General features: G+C 38.9%; 1 protein-coding gene across 4 annotated transcripts in view; it reads left to right on the forward strand.

Moving 5' to 3' along the window:
* Ypel (Yippee-like) overlaps positions 1-18246 on the forward strand; it is a 106370-nt gene extending 88124 nt beyond the window's left edge. For all 4 annotated transcript variants that reach the window (XM_069316810.1, XM_069316811.1, XM_045728418.2 and 1 more), the window contains 3 exons: positions 5095-5138; positions 7578-7686; positions 10812-18246. In XM_069316810.1, coding sequence (XP_069172911.1) covers positions 5095-5138; positions 7578-7686; positions 10812-10901 — 243 coding nt within the window. In that variant the 3' untranslated portion in view covers positions 10902-18246. The remainder of the gene's footprint in view (positions 1-5094; positions 5139-7577; positions 7687-10811) is intronic.
* The last annotated feature ends 1433 nt before the right edge of the window (positions 18247-19679 follow it).

Consider the following 19679-nt stretch of genomic DNA (forward strand, 5'->3'; position numbering starts at 1 on the left):
ACAAAATAGTAACAGGAATTGATAAAATCGACAGGGAAGACTTCCTGAGACCTGGAATTTCAAGAACAAGAGGTCATAGATTTAAACTAGCTAAACACAGATGCCGAAGAAATATAAGAAAATTCACCTTCGCAAATAGAGTGGTAGACGGTTGGAACAAGTTAAGTGAGAAGGTGGTGGAGGCCAAGACCGTCAGTAGTTTCAAAGCGTTATATGACAAAGAGTGCTGGGAAGATGGGACACCACGAGCGTAGCTCTCATCCTGTAACTACACTTAGGTAATTACACTTAGGTAATTACACACACACACACACACACACACACACACACACACACACACACACACACACACACACACACACACCATGAGCTTATTTATTTACATTTTTATATCAGAAACAGCACTTGTACCCCATGCCATACTCCTCTTCCAGCCACTTGCTTCCACTGCCATGATTATGTTTCTCTAATAACTTTGCCTTGTTATTCATGGTACTATCTACCTTGTGGGGTAAGAAAGTTCTCTGTAACCTTGGCCAGTATACCACTGCTATTCTCGCCAGATGACATGATTTTAACTCAAAAATACAAAATGTGACATAAACTCCCTTGTATAATATATAATACCATATCACTGCAATATTTTCAGTAATATTTACTGTACAGTACTCTAAAGGACCACGTAGGGTCCTGCAGTACAGTGATAAACAGCCAAAAGGTCCCAGATTCAGTTCTCATGGAAGGACGAAAGCATTTGGGCAATGTTTCCTTTCATCTGACGTGTCTGTTCACCTTGCGGTAAATAGATACCTGGGAGTTAGGCAGCTGTTGTGGGTTGCATCCTAGGGAAGGTCAGTAGTTGGTCGAGGAGAACCTTTATAAGACGAACTGGCTTCGTGTCTCCAACTATGGGAAACCATATGGTAAACCATAAGGTAAATTAATAGCCAAAAATGTTCTACAGTATGTGCTGGAAATGACATTATGAACTGATAACCCAGATTTTGCCATGTCTCTCTCTCTCTTGAGTTGAGTTGCAGAATTGTTTATAATGAATCAGAATTTTGGAGTAAAGGTCGGCGGATGGATTTTATCCATTGTTTTGAGAAATCCGTTATATGGAGTCAGGATGCTATGTGCTAGATGTGGATGCTGGCTTGCTCTTTTTACAGTAATGGCCGTTAAGCATTTAATTTTCCATTGTCTTCTGCTAGTTATAGTTACTTACAGGGGAGTGTGATCATACTGTATGCCAATTCTGCAACTTTTTGTCTTGTATCTGATGACATTGTTGAACCCTTTGCTAATCACATCCACCGTTAAATCCACAGTACCTGTATGAGTATTACAGGTAGATAATGTTTTCTTTTTAAGATATGCTTGGGAGATGAACAGGATCATCATCTGCAGGTTGGCATGAGTTAACTGGGAATATGGCATTATCAAAATAGTGTGACATCATGTGCACATGCTCTATACTCAGAGCTTGCCTTATATCTTAAATGGTACTGACTTAGGAAGATTTGTCTATACCTCCATGTAGAAAGGAAGGTTCATGCAGCAAGAGAGTGACATTGTCATTACGTGCAAGTATGATAGCTACATAGCAAAGTGTTCATTCCACCTGGATTCTACTGGGCATATACTGTATTTACCCAAGGGCCACTAACCCTAGTGGCCTTGACAAGGACAGGAAGCTGGCAACTTGTCAAAGGTCCCCCCCATTTGTCTTGATGATCTTTACTATGTCTATTTTAAAACTCAGCACAGTTTTGGCAGTTATGGCTTCTGCAGGGATGTCGGTTCCATAGGTTAATAACCCTGTGGGTGAAAAAGCATCTCCTGTTCTCAGACCTACATTGTGACTTGAAACCGTTGCTCCTTGTTTGTGTTACAACTGACTTGAAGAAAATATTTGGATCAACAACCTCTAACTTGTTCAGTATTTTAAAAGTTTTGATGAGATCCGCCCTGTCATGCCTGGTTTGCAGTGTTTATAGCCCTGTGGCCTTCAAGCGTTCCTGATATGAGAGATGACTTAGCTCTTGAATGACTTTTGTTGCCCGGTGTTGCACCTTCTCCAGAGCAGCTGATTTTCTGAGTGGCCGCATTTAGTGCCCATTTGTATAACTCATAATCAGTGATGTCCATCGTGGATTATTACATTCTCCAGAGGTTCCTCTTGGTTACCAATGCTCTTTTTACGACTCGTGTCATCCCTCTAGTTCCCTTTCTTGTTTGTCTTCTTTTCGGCACATATTTTTGAACGAGTTCCATGATGACCCTCTTGAAATTATACTATGCTGCTTCCGTGCCATGTTCACCCATCGGCTCCCTGTTCACCCATCAGCTCCATGGTCATCCTTCAGCTCCATGGTCATCCATCAGCTCCATGGTCATCCTGCAAACCAGAGATGGATTGCAGTTCCCCTCTCATTCCTTGAGTCACCTCGCTGGTAATCTAGGAATTCATCATCTTGGACCTTTATGTGGGTTTCTATATTCGTAGTCCATCTTTAAATATGGTGGTTGCATGAGGGGGGGTTAGCTTTTCACCCCACAAGAATTTGATCAGTCATACCCTCTTCTGTTGTTAGCACAAGATCTAGTATGCTGTTACCACGTGTGGGCTCTACCACATGCTGTGTGAGGACGGAGTCCTGCACAAGGTCCTGCACCCCCATTTGGATTACTGTATCCAAGCATGGAGGCCTCATTTCCAGGACACAGCTGCTTTGAAGGTGCAACACCGGGCAACAAAAGTCGTTCCAGAGCCAAGTCATCTCCTGTATCAGGGAGATAATGAATCAGATCTTTGATTCATTAAAACACTGATCTTGATAAAATAAAATAACAGAGAAATATACAGAGCAACAGAAAAAGAAAGAAAAAGTGATATGTGATGTGAGAAGTTTGTTAATTTAAATTCGTAGAATTCATAGATACTGTAGTACAGTATGTGATATATGTGATGGTCGGTGCATAATACAGTACAGTATATGTTATGGTCGGTGCGTAATACAGTACAGTATATATTATGGTCGGTGCGTAATACAGTACAGTATATGTTATGGTCGGTGCGTAATACAGTACAGTATATGTTATGGTCGGTGCGTAATACAGTACAGTATATGTTATGGTCGGTGCGTAATACAGTACAGTATATGTTATGGCCGGTGCGTAATACAGTACAGTATATATTATGATCGGTGCGTAATACAGTACAGTATATGTTATGATCGGTGCGTAATACAGTACAGTATATGTTATGATCGGTGCGTAATACAGCACAGCATATGTTATGGTCGGTGCGTAATACAGTACAGTATATGTTATGGTCGGTGCGTAATACAGTACAGTATATGTTATGGTCGGTGCGTAATACAGTACAGTATATGTTATGGTCGGTGCGTAATACAGTACAGTATATGTTATGGCCGGTGCGTAATACAGTACAGTATATGTTATGATCAGTGCGTAATACAGTACAGTATATGTTATGGTCGGTGCGTAATACAGTACAGTATATATTATGGTCGGTGCGTAATACAGTACAGTATATATTATGGTCGGTGCGTAATACAGTACAGTATATGTTATGGTTGGTGCGTAATACAGTACAGTATATGTTATGGTCGGTGCGTAATACAGTACAGTATATGTTATGGCCGGTGCGTAATACAGTACAGTATATGTTATGATCGGTGCGTAATACAGTACAGTATATGTTATGGTCGGTGCGTAATACAGTACAGTATATGTTATGGCCGGTGCGTAATACAGTACAGTATATGTTATGGTCGGTGCGTAATACAGTACAGTATATGTTATGATCGGTGCGTAATACAGTACAGTATATGTTATGATCGGTGCGTAATACAGTACAGTATATGTTATGGTCGGTGCGTAATACAGTACAGTATATGTTATGGCCGGTGCGTAATACAGTACAGTATATGTTATGGTCGGTGCGTAATACAGTACAGTATATGTTATGATCGGTGCGTGATAAAAGTATGCCGTTTGTGATGGTTGGCAATTAGTTCTGTATACGTACTCACCTAGTTGTATTCATGGAGTACGAGTTACAGCTCCTGGCTCCCACTTCTCGACCCTTAATAGAGTTTAGCTCCACCACTTCACCTCTTAACACATCTCATATTGTTCACTATCTTGACACACACAAAATACTTCAATTTTCATTGTGGCTCATGAATATTTTCTATGTGGTAATCATGTCTCCCCAGTTTCTTCTCTCTTCCGGTGGCATTTATGATATGTGATGGTCATTGTGTGATATGGTCTGATTTATGATAATTCAGCATACAGAGATGAGCCATAAAATTCAATTGAGGAATGATTATTAGTGAATTATTGCATTCTAAGGCCAAGAAAACTAGGATATAGTGTGCAAAAGAAGCATTTGTGAGTGAGAGCAAGTGAATGGAGATACAAATTTTGCATAACACCTCAACATATTATACTATACTGTACTGTATTGTGAATGAGTTTGAAGTACCAAGTGATAAATGTGAAGAATTATAATTAAAGATGGTCTTAGATACACTGGGTTATACACTACAGCAGATATCCTTAGTTTAGCATGTATGAATGGTTGGGCTATCCCTTTACGATGATACAGAAATAGCTATCAAATAAATTTAGTGCATTAATGAAGAAATAATGATAACAATACAGTGATATTTTATTTTTTATTTATTTATTTTTTTTTTTGAGATATATACAAGAGTTGTTACATTCTTGTAGAGCCACTAGTACGCGTAGCGTTTCGGGCAGGTCCCTGGAATACGATCCCCTGCCGCGAAGAATCGTAGTATTCATAAAATATTCATAAAATATGTTCTTATTCATAAAATATGAATAAGAACATAATACAGAGGTATACTTGAAGGTACAAGGGTTGTATATTAAGTAAAGCCATGAACACACAAACTGTTGCTCAGTACATTTGTCCGCCTTAACAGTTTACTTTCATTCAAGATGAAAAATAAGCTCTGTTATCATTGCACAAGTTGTGCAAGTATGAATCAAGTTTTGTATTAATTGTATAATCAAGACCGTTTCTTTTTTCAGTCATTTCAGGGAAGTCAAGGCCGGGCCTACCTTTTCAACTCTGTGTGAGTATCCTATTTATGCTTGCTACATTTTGAATTGGTATGAATGAATAAATGCACATTTTCAGTTTTTTACAAAATTGAAACACTATGAATTCATTTTACTGTATATATAACAATCTTTGTATTAAGTAATTTGATTGTTTCAAATTACTGTCCATGATTCCTACATGTTGCTTTGCATGTAGGATCTCTTCTTGGAAAAGGATGACCATTTGATAGTGAGATGTAACAAAAGGTTGACCAGACCACACACTAGAAGGTGAAGGGACGACGACGTTTCGGTCTGTCCTGGACCATTCTGAAGTCGACAATCGACTTGAGAATGGTCCAGGATGGACCGAAACGTCGTCGTCTCTTCACTTTCTAATGTTTGGTCTGGTCAACATACCTCAACATATTGTGACTCATCGCCTGCAACAAAAGGTTCATACCGTTTGGCCGTATTTGTCCCAATAACGTACTTTTTTTTTTTTTTTTAGATATTTTTTGTTTTGCTAGAATGGTTAAATGATGGCATCATGTAGTGTTGGTGTGATCTTGGTAGTCCTGATCTAGTATTATAATGCACAAAAATAAGGCTTTGAGTAAGTATATGAGGAGCCGGTCGGCTGAGCGGACAGCCCGCTGGACTTGTGATCCTGTGGTCCCGGGTTCGATCCCAGGCGCCGGCGAGAAACAATGGGCAGAGTTTCTTTCACCCTATACCCCTGTTACCTAGCAGTAAAATAGGTACCTGGGTGTTAGTCAGCTGTCACGGTCTGCTTCCTGGGGGGTGGAGACCTGGTCGAGGACAAGGATACCTCACAAATGACTTTTACATACTTCTTGAGATGATCTTGAGATGATTTCAGGGCTTTTAGTGTCCCCGCGGCCCGGTCCTCGACCAGGCCTCCACCCCCAGGAAGCAGCCCGTGACAGCTGACTAACACCCAGGTACCTATTTTACTGCTAGGTAACAGGGGCATAGGGTGAAAGAAACTCTGCCCATTGTTTCTCGCTGGCGCCTGGGATCGAACCCAAGACCACAGGATCACAAGTCCCGCGTGCTGTCCGCTTGGCCGACAAGGAAGACAGGACACCACGAGCGTAGCTCTCATACTCTAACTACACTTAGGTAATTACAAACACATAAAAATTATATTATCAGAATTATAGACCCATATCATTAACAAGCATGGTAGTCCATACACTAGAAACAATATTTAAAACCAAATGGGTTGAACACCTAAAGAGTAATGACATAATAACGAACAGACAATATAGTTTTCAAACAGGAAGATCCTGTGTAACATACTAACTCTACTTACACTATACACAGAAATCACAATAACATGATACATGAGGAAGTGAATTGAAGTAAGGGTGAAGAGGTAGAACAGCTTGTTGACAGAGCCCGGGTGCATGGGAGAATTGTGTAAAACCCTGGTTTGTGTCTCGGAAAGGCTGCAGGATCCGTGCGAGGGCAGTAGCACTCCCGGTTGCAATTCTTTTAACAATGTTGTGGCGCAATCGACTAAGACGCGTCTGGGATCACCTCGGAAGTAGGTTCGATCCCTCATTATGGCCTGTGTGGATTTGTTCATTAAATCAACTTAGTTTTTATGATAGAGCCACAGAGATACTACAGGAAAGAGATGGTTGGGTTGACTATGTCTCTCTGGACCTAAAAAGGTTTTTGACAGAGTCCTATACAAGAGGCTGTTCTGGAAACTGGAACATTCTGGAGGGGTGACAGGGAAAATTCTGACATGATTGAACATTTTTCTGACTGACAGACAGATGAGGGCAGTAATCAGAGACAATGTATCTGACTGGAGGAGTGTTACTAGCGGAGTACCACAGGGTTCAGTTATTGCACCAGTAATGTTCATCATCTACATCATTGATCTACCAGAAGGAGTACAGAATTATATGAACATATTTGTGGATGATGCTAAGATCCTGGGAAAGATAGGAGACATAGATGATTGTAATGCCCTTCAAATTGATCTAGATAAAATAACTGCTTGGAGCATCAAGGACAAATGGAATTCAATGTAAATAAAGGCCATGTTATGGAATGTGGATTCTGAGAAATTAGAGCACACACAACTTAAAAATTATGTGGAAAGGAATTACCGAACTCTAATAAAGAATGAGACCTAGGGGTGGTTTTATAAAATAGTAAGCTGTCACAAAAAGAACATTGTTGGAGAAGCATATGCATTGCTTTCCAACTTCAGACTTGCTTTTAAATATATATGGACGGTGAAATACTAAAGAAACTGTTCATGATACAGTAACTGATATAGTACTGCACAAATATTGTACATGTTCTGATCATAGAAAGATCACCTGTCTATAAAGGCCAGTTTTTGTCTCTTGGTGGTCTTTATATGCAGATTTTTACTGTATAGGATAGCACAGTATTTGATGTTTTTGTCTTTTGTGTGTGTACAGGGTGAATGTTGGGTGTGGCCCAGCGGAGGAGCGGGTGCTCTTAACAGGCCTTCATGCTGTTGCCGACATATACTGTGAATGCTGCAAGACAACACTGGGTTGGAAATATGTAAGTATAATCACTCCTCGATTTGTTTATAATGTACTCCTATGTGTTTGTAAAACATCCCCATCATTTTCTATTATAGTATTTGTTTTAAACCCCTAGTGGATTAGTTAATTAGATTTTTATTTACTTTAATGGTTTCCAATCTGTGTGCTTGTGAGCAGATGAAGAAAGATTTTCAGGTCAAAGCCGCTTCTTTCCCTCAGCTTAAGCTTATGTAATATTTCCAGAATATAATTCCCAATGTCGGGGACAAGAAGCCAATATCTTGGGGTTCCTAGGCCAACTACTGACCTTCCTCAGGATGCACTCCACAACAATGGGGCCGCTTCCTTGTACATATTTATTAATTGCTAGGTGAACAGATGCATCAGGTGAAAGAATGTACCCCACCATTTGTTTCCCACCTGGGGATTGATCCTTATTACCTCGATTGCGAGAGTAGAGCCCTGTGAGGAGACTTCGACTCGTGACTGGCGCTTCCATGAAAAGCTTGAGCAATACTGCAGGAGGGCACCACAAAACCGAACCCAAAAACCTGAAGTGGAAACTGACTATGCCGAGCACTGCAGCAAAAGGGTGCCCACCAAAATGCTGTATATTGTACAGTGCCTTCAGACACACCACCCAGAGGATAAGCTATGTAGTCAAAGATCAGGCTGTCAAATATGCAAGTGAGAATCTTGTGAGATGGGAAAACCAAGACCTTAGCACCAGTAAATGGTTGTTCAACTGCAAAGGGTCAACCACAATAGAACAGAAGGCTATCCTAGTATTCCTGACCAGTCTTGGTCAGGTCAGGTCAGGTCAGAACCTGAGAAGGCATCAACTAGGGCTTCTGCTAGTTGACCAGAATGCCGAAGCTGGCCAACTGGGTTACAAACATATCCCTGGCCTGCAGACAAATGGAATGAGGGAGGTGGACGAAAGCAGCCTGTTGTTAAGGTAAGCCAGAACTTTGATCCCCAGAAGACTTAAGATGTCAAAGGACCACACTAGTCAGTCAGGTTCAAACCAAATGACAAAGCCTAAAAGTGGTATAAGAGGTTTCCCATTCTTATCCCTAGCTCTCACGACCTTTCTGTAGGGTGCAGTCGCACCTCCACAGATCTCCAGTATCAGCTAATAATATTGGTAATGGCTCCAAAGGGCCCCACCACTTATGGGCTATTCATGCCCGTGCCACCTTTTGGGTGGCTTAATCTTCATCAATCTTATTATCCCTAGCTAATTTCTGAAGTCTAGGTGGTTGGGAATGTACCAAACAGCATTCAATAGATCCTCTGAAGTGAAACTTTAGGACCACCTGTTGAACCCGAGATAAGGAATACACTTGCTAAGAACAAACAGATCCAGATTAAAGATTCTCTTCAAATTACTATCCCTCACTTGGGGACTGGGAAGAAGCAGGATACCCTCAACAAGCCTGAATCACCATTTCCAGCAAATCAAGAAAGATGTTAAGTAGAGGAGTAGATGGCTGAGCAAATCCCCGAGACATCAGAAGGGAAGGACCTAGCCTACTGAAGACTGTGCAACACTACATGATATGCCAACAAAAAGATGAAAGAAAAGCCTATGAAATGAACCCTTTTGACCAGTAGCCCTCAGAGAAATTCAAGAATGCCTTTGTAACAAACTGCTCAAAACTGCACATCCTGGCTATCTTGAGGTTATCTTGAGATGATTTCGGGGCTTTTTAGTGTCCCCGCGGCCCGGTTCTCGACCAGACAACCACCCCCAGGAAGCAGCCCGTGACAGCTAACACCCAGGTACCTATTTACTGCTAGGTAACAGAGGCGTAGGGTGAAAGAAACTCTGCCCATTGTTTCTCGCTGGCGCCTGGGATCGAACCCAGGACCACAGGACAAGTCCAGCGTGCTGTCCACTCGGCCGACCGGCTCCTGGATCCTGGGCTAAAGGTGCAGTAGAATCCCTACCCCACCCAGGAGTCTGAGGAGCAGATGCTCTCACCAGAAGGGAGAGCAACTAAGTAGATTCATGGACAATTCTAAATGGTCAGCTGGCAGGTAAGAAGAGCTGCATCCTGAAGGAGGATGCAAACAGCTTTGGAATGGCATCAATGGTAGCAGTAGCAGGCAACGAGACAGAGGGAGAGGCTATCCCAGACAAGGACCCCAAATCAACTTGTAAACTGCTCAGAGAAGATTTCGTGCACTGCAGAGAATTGGAGAGCTTTTGCCAAGTGAGAGCAAGCCTTGAAATTCATTGTACTTAATGATGATGATGATGATAATAATAATAATAATTATAATTTATTTAGGAAAAGTACATACATAGTTGCAGAGTTACAGTACAAACATTCAGTTTGATTTAAAGATAGAGGTAGTACATACAATACCTAAAGCCACTAGTATGCATAGCGTTTCTGGCAAATGCTAAAATAAATGTATCAAACATGGACATGGTGCTGCCATGCTCTGACCTCATAGGGAAGGGTAGCAGCATACTGCGCACTGTTGCCAGCCACAAATAAAGAGCCAGGAGAAATGTCTGAAAATTAGAGCATGACGACCAAACCACATAACAGAAGATGGAGAAACGACATTGTTTCGTTCTGTCCTGCACCATTATCAAGTCGTGTGATAGAAGAGTTCGGGCAAGTAAATCGGAGCATCATATTATATCTTTCGTGCCATAACAACTCTACTGAGAACGTAAACAATCAGTACCCGAGGTGAAAGATAAGTCTTGTAACTGGGGAAGATTGGTCAGTAATGGGATAAGATAGATCAACATGTTTGGTAATGGAGAATAGTTGTTAAACTTAATACGTTAGATAATGATCTAATTAAAAGAATTAATTTTGTTACTAAAGAGTAGGTATGGACTATATATGTTGATATACTGGTTGTACTAATTTGAATTGGATTTTGAATTTATGAATGTACAGTATGTACATTTAGTAAATTATAAAGTATGTACTACAATAGGTTTTGTATGAATTACATTTATTAATATTAGGAGTGAAAATAAATACAAGCCTTAATAAACAGGAAGAATTCAATTTACAAATTTTCAAACTGCTGTACCGTGCATAGTGACATAATTGTGCGATCAAATGGAACGTTAAATTGTTGCCATGTTAACTTAGTTCATGTTTACAGGAACATGCCTTTGAATCGAGTCAGAAGTACAAGGAGGGTAAGTACATCATCGAGCTGGCACACATGATCAAAGATAATGGGTGGGACTGAGAGTGGGCCTCCTGCGGCCGCAGGAGCCTCGGTGTGCAGCTGTGATCTACTAATGACTGCCAGACCTTCACTCGTCATAAAACCAAGAATGTCCTCATCGAATATAAAGGATAACCCGTTGCTTACCTAGGATGGAAGTGGAAAGTGTAGTCTGGTCCCATTGATGATATCTGCTGCTTCCTTGTTAGTGTTAGGTTGACCAGCTGTGCACGACTTACTCTTGGGCAGTGATCTCAGCCAGTGTTGATGCCAGGGTGTGTTGCGCCAAGACATATTACACAAGAAAATTTATAGCTTCAAATTACAGAACAAGACTGCACTATAGTGATTATGGTGATACTCTTATGTGAATTGACTTGTCTGAATTTGACCATATTCATTTGTGTAAATAATGAATTTACTGGTCAAAATGATGAGCAAGTGTTAAGGGGATTTAAGCAGCACACCCTGAGAGCATCTGGCCATCATCACCAGCATCACAATCATCATAATTTCACATCATTTTTGACTGTCCCAGCCAGCCAGTCATCAGTCAGCCAGCTAGCTCTCGTCCAGTCTCATGGCCTGTCTGTGATGGGCTTTGCCCGTAAGCAAATTTCAATTTGTTGTGTAGTAAGTGTAAGACTAATCATCCCACCCAGCCATTTGCAAGCCAGTTAGACACATTCTTGTATTTTAAACTCACTCATGATAAGATTTTTTTGTTAATTATCTATTGTCTACCATCATTTGTTAAGGGACCATAGTGTGATGTGATCTGCTGCGGCACATCAGTAGAGAGAGTACAGCATTGCCCAGAGCTCATTCAAAACCGACTTAAATAGCTGTGTGTGTTTTTCATGTGTGAGTTTAAGATACATAATGGGATTAAAGTCACCTCAACCTTTTTATTATTATAGGAAAAGGATAGTTTATTATGAAAAAATACATTGTGTTAGCAAGAGCTGCATTATAAATGGTACTTGATGCTTAACCCCATATTTTTGAGCACATAACATAATCATATTTCTCATTTATCTCGTCCATATTGCATTTGCGCATGTCACGTGTGCAAGAAGTGATGATGGTGTTTACCCCCCACTGTGATTTTGTGCATCTCCGAGGCCTGGGCAGTGCAGGCAACCTGTGATGATGTGTCTTACTCAATGCCACACTGTGTGATTGGACAATATTTTTTAACTCGTTTTGACTTGTTCCATACTATGTAATATAATCCTAAGATTCAGTGTTCCCAACAACTGGACAAGGTAGATGATTTTGCTGCTTACATTTCCAGTGTATCATTATGCTAGTCTTGTAGATATGGCATTTGGTTATATTTGCACTTTTTATTGTTAACTTTAGTTGAGATTGAGTCGAGAATAAAATTCATATCTTCCTTGACAGTCGCAGATAATTATCTGCTTAAAGAACCCAATATATTCCAGGTAGCAGTCGAGAGTGGTATATATAATACAAGCAGAATATTAAACAGACATTTACTAATGTTTCCAAGTGAAAATCTTCTGAGAGACTTGACTGTGCATTATCTGATGTTCAGTTTTGCTTAAGGTAAATTTACAATTACAAATGACAAGGACACCAAAATGTTACAAGTATTTAATGCAAGAATGCTCTGGAGGGTATCAACCAGGTATCAACCAGGTATCAACCAGGTATCAACCAGGACAAGTCTGGAGGACATGTCAGCCGGCGCTGGAGGACGCAGAGGCTCTAGACCCGTGATGTAATACTCCCATAACATGTCACAAATAAATGTTTGTTGAGAAACATTTTGAAGCATCTCTTAAATATATCACATGTAACAATTATGTATATTATAAGTCCTTAAAATATATATAATTATATATTCTCTGATCCAGGGCCAATACACACTTATTCTGGATCTGCAAAGTGCTTGTAATACAGACAGTGCATATAATACAGACAGTGCATATAATACAGACAGTGCTTGTAATACAGACAGTGCCTGTAATACAGACAGTGCCTGTAATACAGACAGTGCCTGTAATACAGACAGTGCCTGTAATACAGACAGTGCCTGTAATACAGACAGTGCTTGTAATACAGACAGTGCCTGTAATACAGACAGTGCCTGTAATACAGACAGTGCCTGTAATACAGACAGTGCCTGTAATACAGACAGTGCCTGTAATACAGTGCTTGTAATACAGTGCTTGTAATACAGTACTTGTAATACAGTACTTGTAATACAGTGCTTGTAATACAGTGCTTGTAATACAGTGCTTGTAATACAGTGCTTGTAATACAGTACTTGTAATACAGTACTTGTAATACAGTACTTGTAATACAGTGCTTGTAATACAGTGCTTGTAATACAGTGCTTGTAATACAGTGCTTGTAATACAGTACTTGTAATACAGTACTTGTAATACAGTACTTGTAATACAGTACTTGTAATACAGTACTTGTAATACAGTACTTGTAATACAGTACTTGTAATACAGTACTTGTAATACAGTACTTGTAATACAGTACTTGTAATACAGTACTTGTAATACAGTGCTTGTAATACAAAAAGCACTTGTAAAATTTGTAAATTAGGCTTGCAAAATACTGTTGTTGTTTAGTATTTTATTGACTTTTCTATGTGCAAATCACTGGTCTTAAAATTCCTTATATTCACAAGTTATTTAGGAAGCATTCTGTAGATTAGTCCGGTATACTCTACTGTTACTCTTTCATCAGTACGTGAACTGTTCCATGTTTATGACGCCAATTGTTATATATTTTTTTCCAAGTGTTTGTATGTTTAGACACAAAATGTACACCATCTCTATAAATGAAAGAATCTTAAGATAATGTTCCTCTTATGAGTACATAAATATGGTTATTTGTGTGTGCAATTTTAGTTAAGTGATTATATATGGTGAATTTGACGAGCATGTTATTTGTTCTGTAATAACACTATCTTGTTGATATTTGTTATTGATGGTGGACACACGCACTTGATCTGTGACAACGCCATGATATATATATACGGCTGCTGGGCAAAATAGAAATCTACTCTCAACTCAATCTCAATTCAAAGTCAGCTGAAAAAATGTAAGCTTTATCTCTATAAGATGGAAACACAAAAATTATACAATACATCATTTCAGTGCGTGTTGGGATTTGTATTACTGTATTTGCATACCAATGAAATCTTAGCAGTTTTTCAATCTTAAAATTCTTTCTTTAGAGCTGAGAGAAAGTTACCCATGTCAACATGATGGTAGTTGTAACCTTTGTGGGAGTAAGACACCTTAATGATGTCAGCATTATAGCTGTGGCCAATATTTTTACTGTAAAAGTTTGTCAAGTGCTTATTTTTGGCCAGCGTGCAACTCGCAAAAGTTTGGGATATAGTATTGGGGTTCCAAGACAAGATAGTTATTGTTATTTGCAGTATGGTAGGTAACATCATCTTGCTTTGAACACACACAGTACCTCATGGAAGTCATCAAAGGAATATCTTATGGAACATCTTTCAAATTTCTTAAGTCTGCTTGGCTGCTTTCTGGCTTGGTGGTGGAACACTGAAAAATAGCTTTAATCATGTGTAGTTAAGATTCAACCAAGTACCTATTGGCTAGCCTTATCACATTCGTTAATTGATATTAATCAGTTGGTGTAGCATGTCAGTGTGTATTGCCATAAAAGTTTGGCATAGAACTCCACACTTAGTTGTGTGATCGAGTTGGTAGTCCCTGCTACTCTTTTTTTAAGGTGTATTACATACGAAAAGAACTGTTCATTAGGGGAACAGTTGGTCTGGATTGTGCAATTAATTAAAAGGATACTGGGATACTGGTCACTTCATGTGGGGGTTTACAACTCGTCTCGGGCTGATCTCCACGCTCGGGTAGAGAAGCGCCCTTCAATTAGTCCCTTTCTTTTATTTTGTCTTCAAATACAAAAATAGTACCATGATATGACTTGAGATAAAATCTAATTTTATTACCAAAGTAATATACCTTCAGTTTCTTTCATGTTGCTTGTGTATATAACTGGCAGCTATAGGCCTACTTTTGCCGCCTCTTACTGTTGTTCCCAGTCTTGGCTGAACATGGTAACCCGGTAATATTCTCCTGCCTATATCCAGATGGCCTTTGTGATAACTTTTACTTTGTTAGTTTCTCTGCATTATCCAAAAAACTTTATACTTAATTTAGCCATCTTCTTGAGATCTTGAGATGATTTCTGGGTTTTAGTGTCCCCGCGGCCCGGTCCTCGACCAGGCCATTGGGAATAATGAATGTTGATTGTCGCTCTTTCGTTCCTAAATTTTGTGATGCCTTGTGTTTTGTCTTGTTTATATTTTTCCCACCTCAGTGATGTTTGTGACTTACTTTTCTGGACTTCTTTTTTTAATTCTATACAAGTAGGTTTATATTCTTGTACTTGCTTAATTAGCAAGTTGCAATATGTTCTAAAATAACCCGTCGGTAATTCCTCCTCTACTGTCTTGCTTTGCCGGTTATTCTCTTGCTTCCGCAACCAGCACAAGTTCTTTCAGTATGTACTAACCTCGGTACATACACACACTGGCATATTCTGACCTTAGTATACTTGTATACTTCAGTGTACACTGACATCAATACATACACCAGAGTAAGTAACTGACCTCAGTGCATGCAAATTTTAATCTGTACCGACCTTGGTAAATACTACATTTAGCATGTACTGACCTCGGTACCAAATCAATTTCAGTGTGTATCGACTCGATACATACACAGTTCATATGTACTGACATCAGTACATACACAGTTCCACATTTTAGTAAATGTATGCAAATGGTCATAATTGTGTGAAGAGATATTTACTAAAGAGAGATCCCCCACAAGGTGGTCCTATATTTTTACATGGCATTCTAGTCTTTCATTCTAACCAATAGTTGAGAAGTGTGCATGTCTTTTGTCTTGTGTTATATTACAGTACTGGCTGTTTGTATCACGGTTCATGGGGGTATATTAAAGTGGATGGCGAGAGGCAAATGCATCATATATATATATAATATATATACAGTATATAATACATATATATATTACAGTATATATAATATATATATATACTGCATATATACTGTGATAATGTTGAGATTTGTTTGGTCATGTTATTAATTAGGACATAGTTATTGCCGGGTGATAATAATATCGCGTGCAGGTTTAGGGCTCGTGTACTATGGGGAAAACACCTCGTATATTGAATATCTAAGTGTGAACAATATCAATATTACCTGTATTGGGAGTTATCAGCACTGTTAACCAGTTCTAGGTCCATCGGGTTTCTTTTGCCTTTCGTCATAACAATAACCACTGACTGTGCGGGACACCTTGGCTGTTGTAGTGCTTTTGTGATTGATATTATCTTAGAGGAGCTTGGAAACATTCACATAGGTTAGTTTCCTTTCAATGTTGTATTTCATAGCAACCATCATGACACTGGTAACTGCTTTTATTTTATATTATCCATAGACAGATTACTTCCTATGGAAAGAGTATTTGTAACATATGCTGCTTACATATACAGACGTATGGGACTAATGTTTCGGCAATATTTTCCTTTTTTTTTTTTTTTTTTAATGCTTGCTTTCAGTCCCTTTAGGTAAATAGTTTTCTCTCGGTATATATTGACTGGTTGCTATGTTCATGTTGTTGAGAAATGGAACACAAGTATTTAGGACCACAGTACATTTATATTCTGTCCAAAGTGAGAGGGGTCCATATACAATGTTTGTCACTTTTATACGTAGCCAGTTAATCTTCAGTGATGCAGATAGGCTTCATTTACTCATTATGCATAACATGCTCATGTAATATCTTTTTAAGAGGTGTATCTTGCAAATTGCAATTTTTTTTCCCCCCATTTTACACATTGTAATAGAAGATGCATGGCATGAAGAGCATCTCGAATTTGTACCGCTTTATTCTGCCGGTACAGACTTATTCCCCCTCCCACGCAGTTACTTTGTACTGTTTCTTAGAGCAGAGATGGTCATGTATTGTTCAAAAACCTGTATTTATATTTAGTTCCATCTGGTGGAAATTTAAATCAAAACCTCCAATGTTGCCTTGATGGAAGGGCCCATAGGACCTTCAGCACAGTGTTTGCTGTGGAGTGATTGCTGGGGATATATTGACCCATTTCAAGGGTGTTGTGACCTCAGCGTCCACATGCTTCTTTGTTCCTGCTTCTTGTCTTGGTGACTTTTAACGATGAGTTTTGTAACGGCATAGAACAGAATTATTGCCCACCTTTGCTCATAGCTCATAAGGTATTAGTGTCAATGATGGTGTATTTGGTGATTTACAGTACTGTATCAGTGTAGTTATTTCATATGTATATAGATCATTTTTTACAACCAGGAACGACATACTTTGTTTGGAAACATTTTTATTTCCAACATGTGGAAGAATCATATGGGATTAGATCAGTAAGTACTAAAACTATGAAAACTGTAAAGGTTCAGCATTTGTACATAGTAACAAAAGGACTGAATTTTATTCAAACTCTTATGATTGGTAATTACTGGTCCTCTCAAATTGTATTGTGTAGCATTGTAGAGCTTGCTGTTTTCAGTAAATCTGGATTAACAAGTACAGTAGTAGGATTTGATTCAGAGACTTTCCACAAAGGACTTTCTTTTGAATTACAAATAATAAGTTATACTCATTAACATATCGACATGAAATTATTATAAAAACAATCCAGATTTGCTTTGCTGTACATAGTATTTATTCACAGGAAGCTTACACTAGTAGCTGCCACCGATGTAGAGTGTTATATTTATCTTGTTTTTGATTAGTTCAACCAAATTATTGTTTAAAGGAAATAGTATAAATACTATTACTGACAAAGAAATAATGTTAAATATGGAACAGTTATACATTACAGTATTACTTAATAAAGCATTTATTCAGAAAGATGTGCCATGACAGATGCCGATGTTTCGTGCGTACAGTTCAAGACTCCGATTCACGTACTGTATGCTGTACTGGCGGACAGGGATGGTCGTACTTACCGTCCACCATGGTGTGCGTAGAAAAAATTAGCAAAATGCAGTGCAACATATGATAAACAAAAATAGTTTATGCAAATGATAATCATGGAATGAAGCGAACGTTTCATACAGTACTTGAATTATTCCAAACTGTACATAAGGTATGTTTTTTTGGTTTCAAACATGTTTCTCATGTTTGATAGTACAGTATATTTGTCAGTAATATTATTATTTGCAGATAAATATTATACTCTACATAACTAGCAGCAACATTTTTGGTACGTGAGTGTCTCACATAAAAAGCTGCTAAATGTGACTTTACACAATAAACATTTACCAATATGTTTAGTATATCTTTATTTCACATTACAGAACTGCCAGGCTGGCTGGATTTCCTTCCTAGCAAATATTCACCGAAATTTAAGGTTGAACCTTAAGTTGGATTTGAGCTTCGTTATTTCAGAGAGCAGAAAGCTAGCATGAACGGAGCCAAGTCCAAGTGGGAGACCATTGCAGGCAGTGTGTCTTGAACCTCATGCCCTCAGACTTTTGTTATTTACAATATCATATATTGATTAGACAGGATTGAACAGCAACATTTGTAAATTTGCCGTCGATACTAAAATAGGGAAAGAAAAATTTGGTAGACAATTGCTACAAGACCCTTGACAGGATTTCAAAATTGACAAAAGATTAGCAGATTCAGTTTAGGGCCAGGAACCTACATTTTCTGTATTAAAGTAATTATAATATTTACAAGATATCAATTGGACTATGTTGAAATTCTGAAGTCTGAATGTAAAACAAAACAAAAATATACAACAGTAGGAATTTTGAGCCAAAAAATTAATGCATAAATGTACAGTATGAAAAATGATACTACTGTATAATTAAATAAATGTTTATTTAGGTAAGGTACATACAAGAAATTTTTACAAAGATTGGTGGACTTATAGATAGAGCTAGTACATACAATGCCTAAAGCCACTATTACGCAAAGCGTTTTCGGGCATGAGAATTGCCAATTAATTTCATAACATTGGCAACATTGTTATTCTCCAGCTTCATCTTGCCTGTTGGGCGGCATTTGTATCATGCAGTTCATTTTGGTCTCCAGACTATAGAATGGTTAAATATATCAAACCAAATTGAACTTAAAACAATTTATATATATCAGAGATCAAAGACCTGGGTAAACAGTGTTGGAAATGAGCTTCACAGCAGGCATTACCACTTGGGGTGGACGGTAGAGCGACGGTCTAGCTTCATGCAGGTCGGCGTTCAATCCCCGACCGTCCAAGTGGTTGGCCACCATTCCTTTCCCCCCGTCCCATCCCAAATCCTTATCCTGACCCCTTCCAAGTGCTATATAGTAGTTATTGGCTTGGCACTTTCTCCTGATAATTCCCTCCACGGCAGGCAAACAGAAGTTGCACAGTCTGCAGAGAAACTGGAGGCTGACCAGCTGAGGCTTAGTTTCCAGTTAAATAATAGCAAATCTGCTATTAAAATACTGGCCTCAGACAACATTCAAAGATTTAATTTATACTTAGCACTCGGGTCTCTTAAGTCACTGCACATTGTCTCAAGTGTACTATATATTATTTATGTAACTCCAATCTTTTCCTAGAAGGTTGTAACAGAACTCATGGGCATCACACCAGAAAAATACCCATTTGATATTCCAAGAGTGCGACTTAACCAAACTAGAAATGCTTTACACATCAAGGGACCGAGAATGTGGAATGACCTTCCCACTCGTGTCAAAGGCTGTA

The sequence above is a fragment of the Procambarus clarkii genome, chromosome 85, assembly GCF_040958095.1.
Source record: "Procambarus clarkii isolate CNS0578487 chromosome 85, FALCON_Pclarkii_2.0, whole genome shotgun sequence".
Lineage (NCBI taxonomy): Eukaryota > Metazoa > Arthropoda > Malacostraca > Decapoda > Cambaridae > Procambarus > Procambarus clarkii.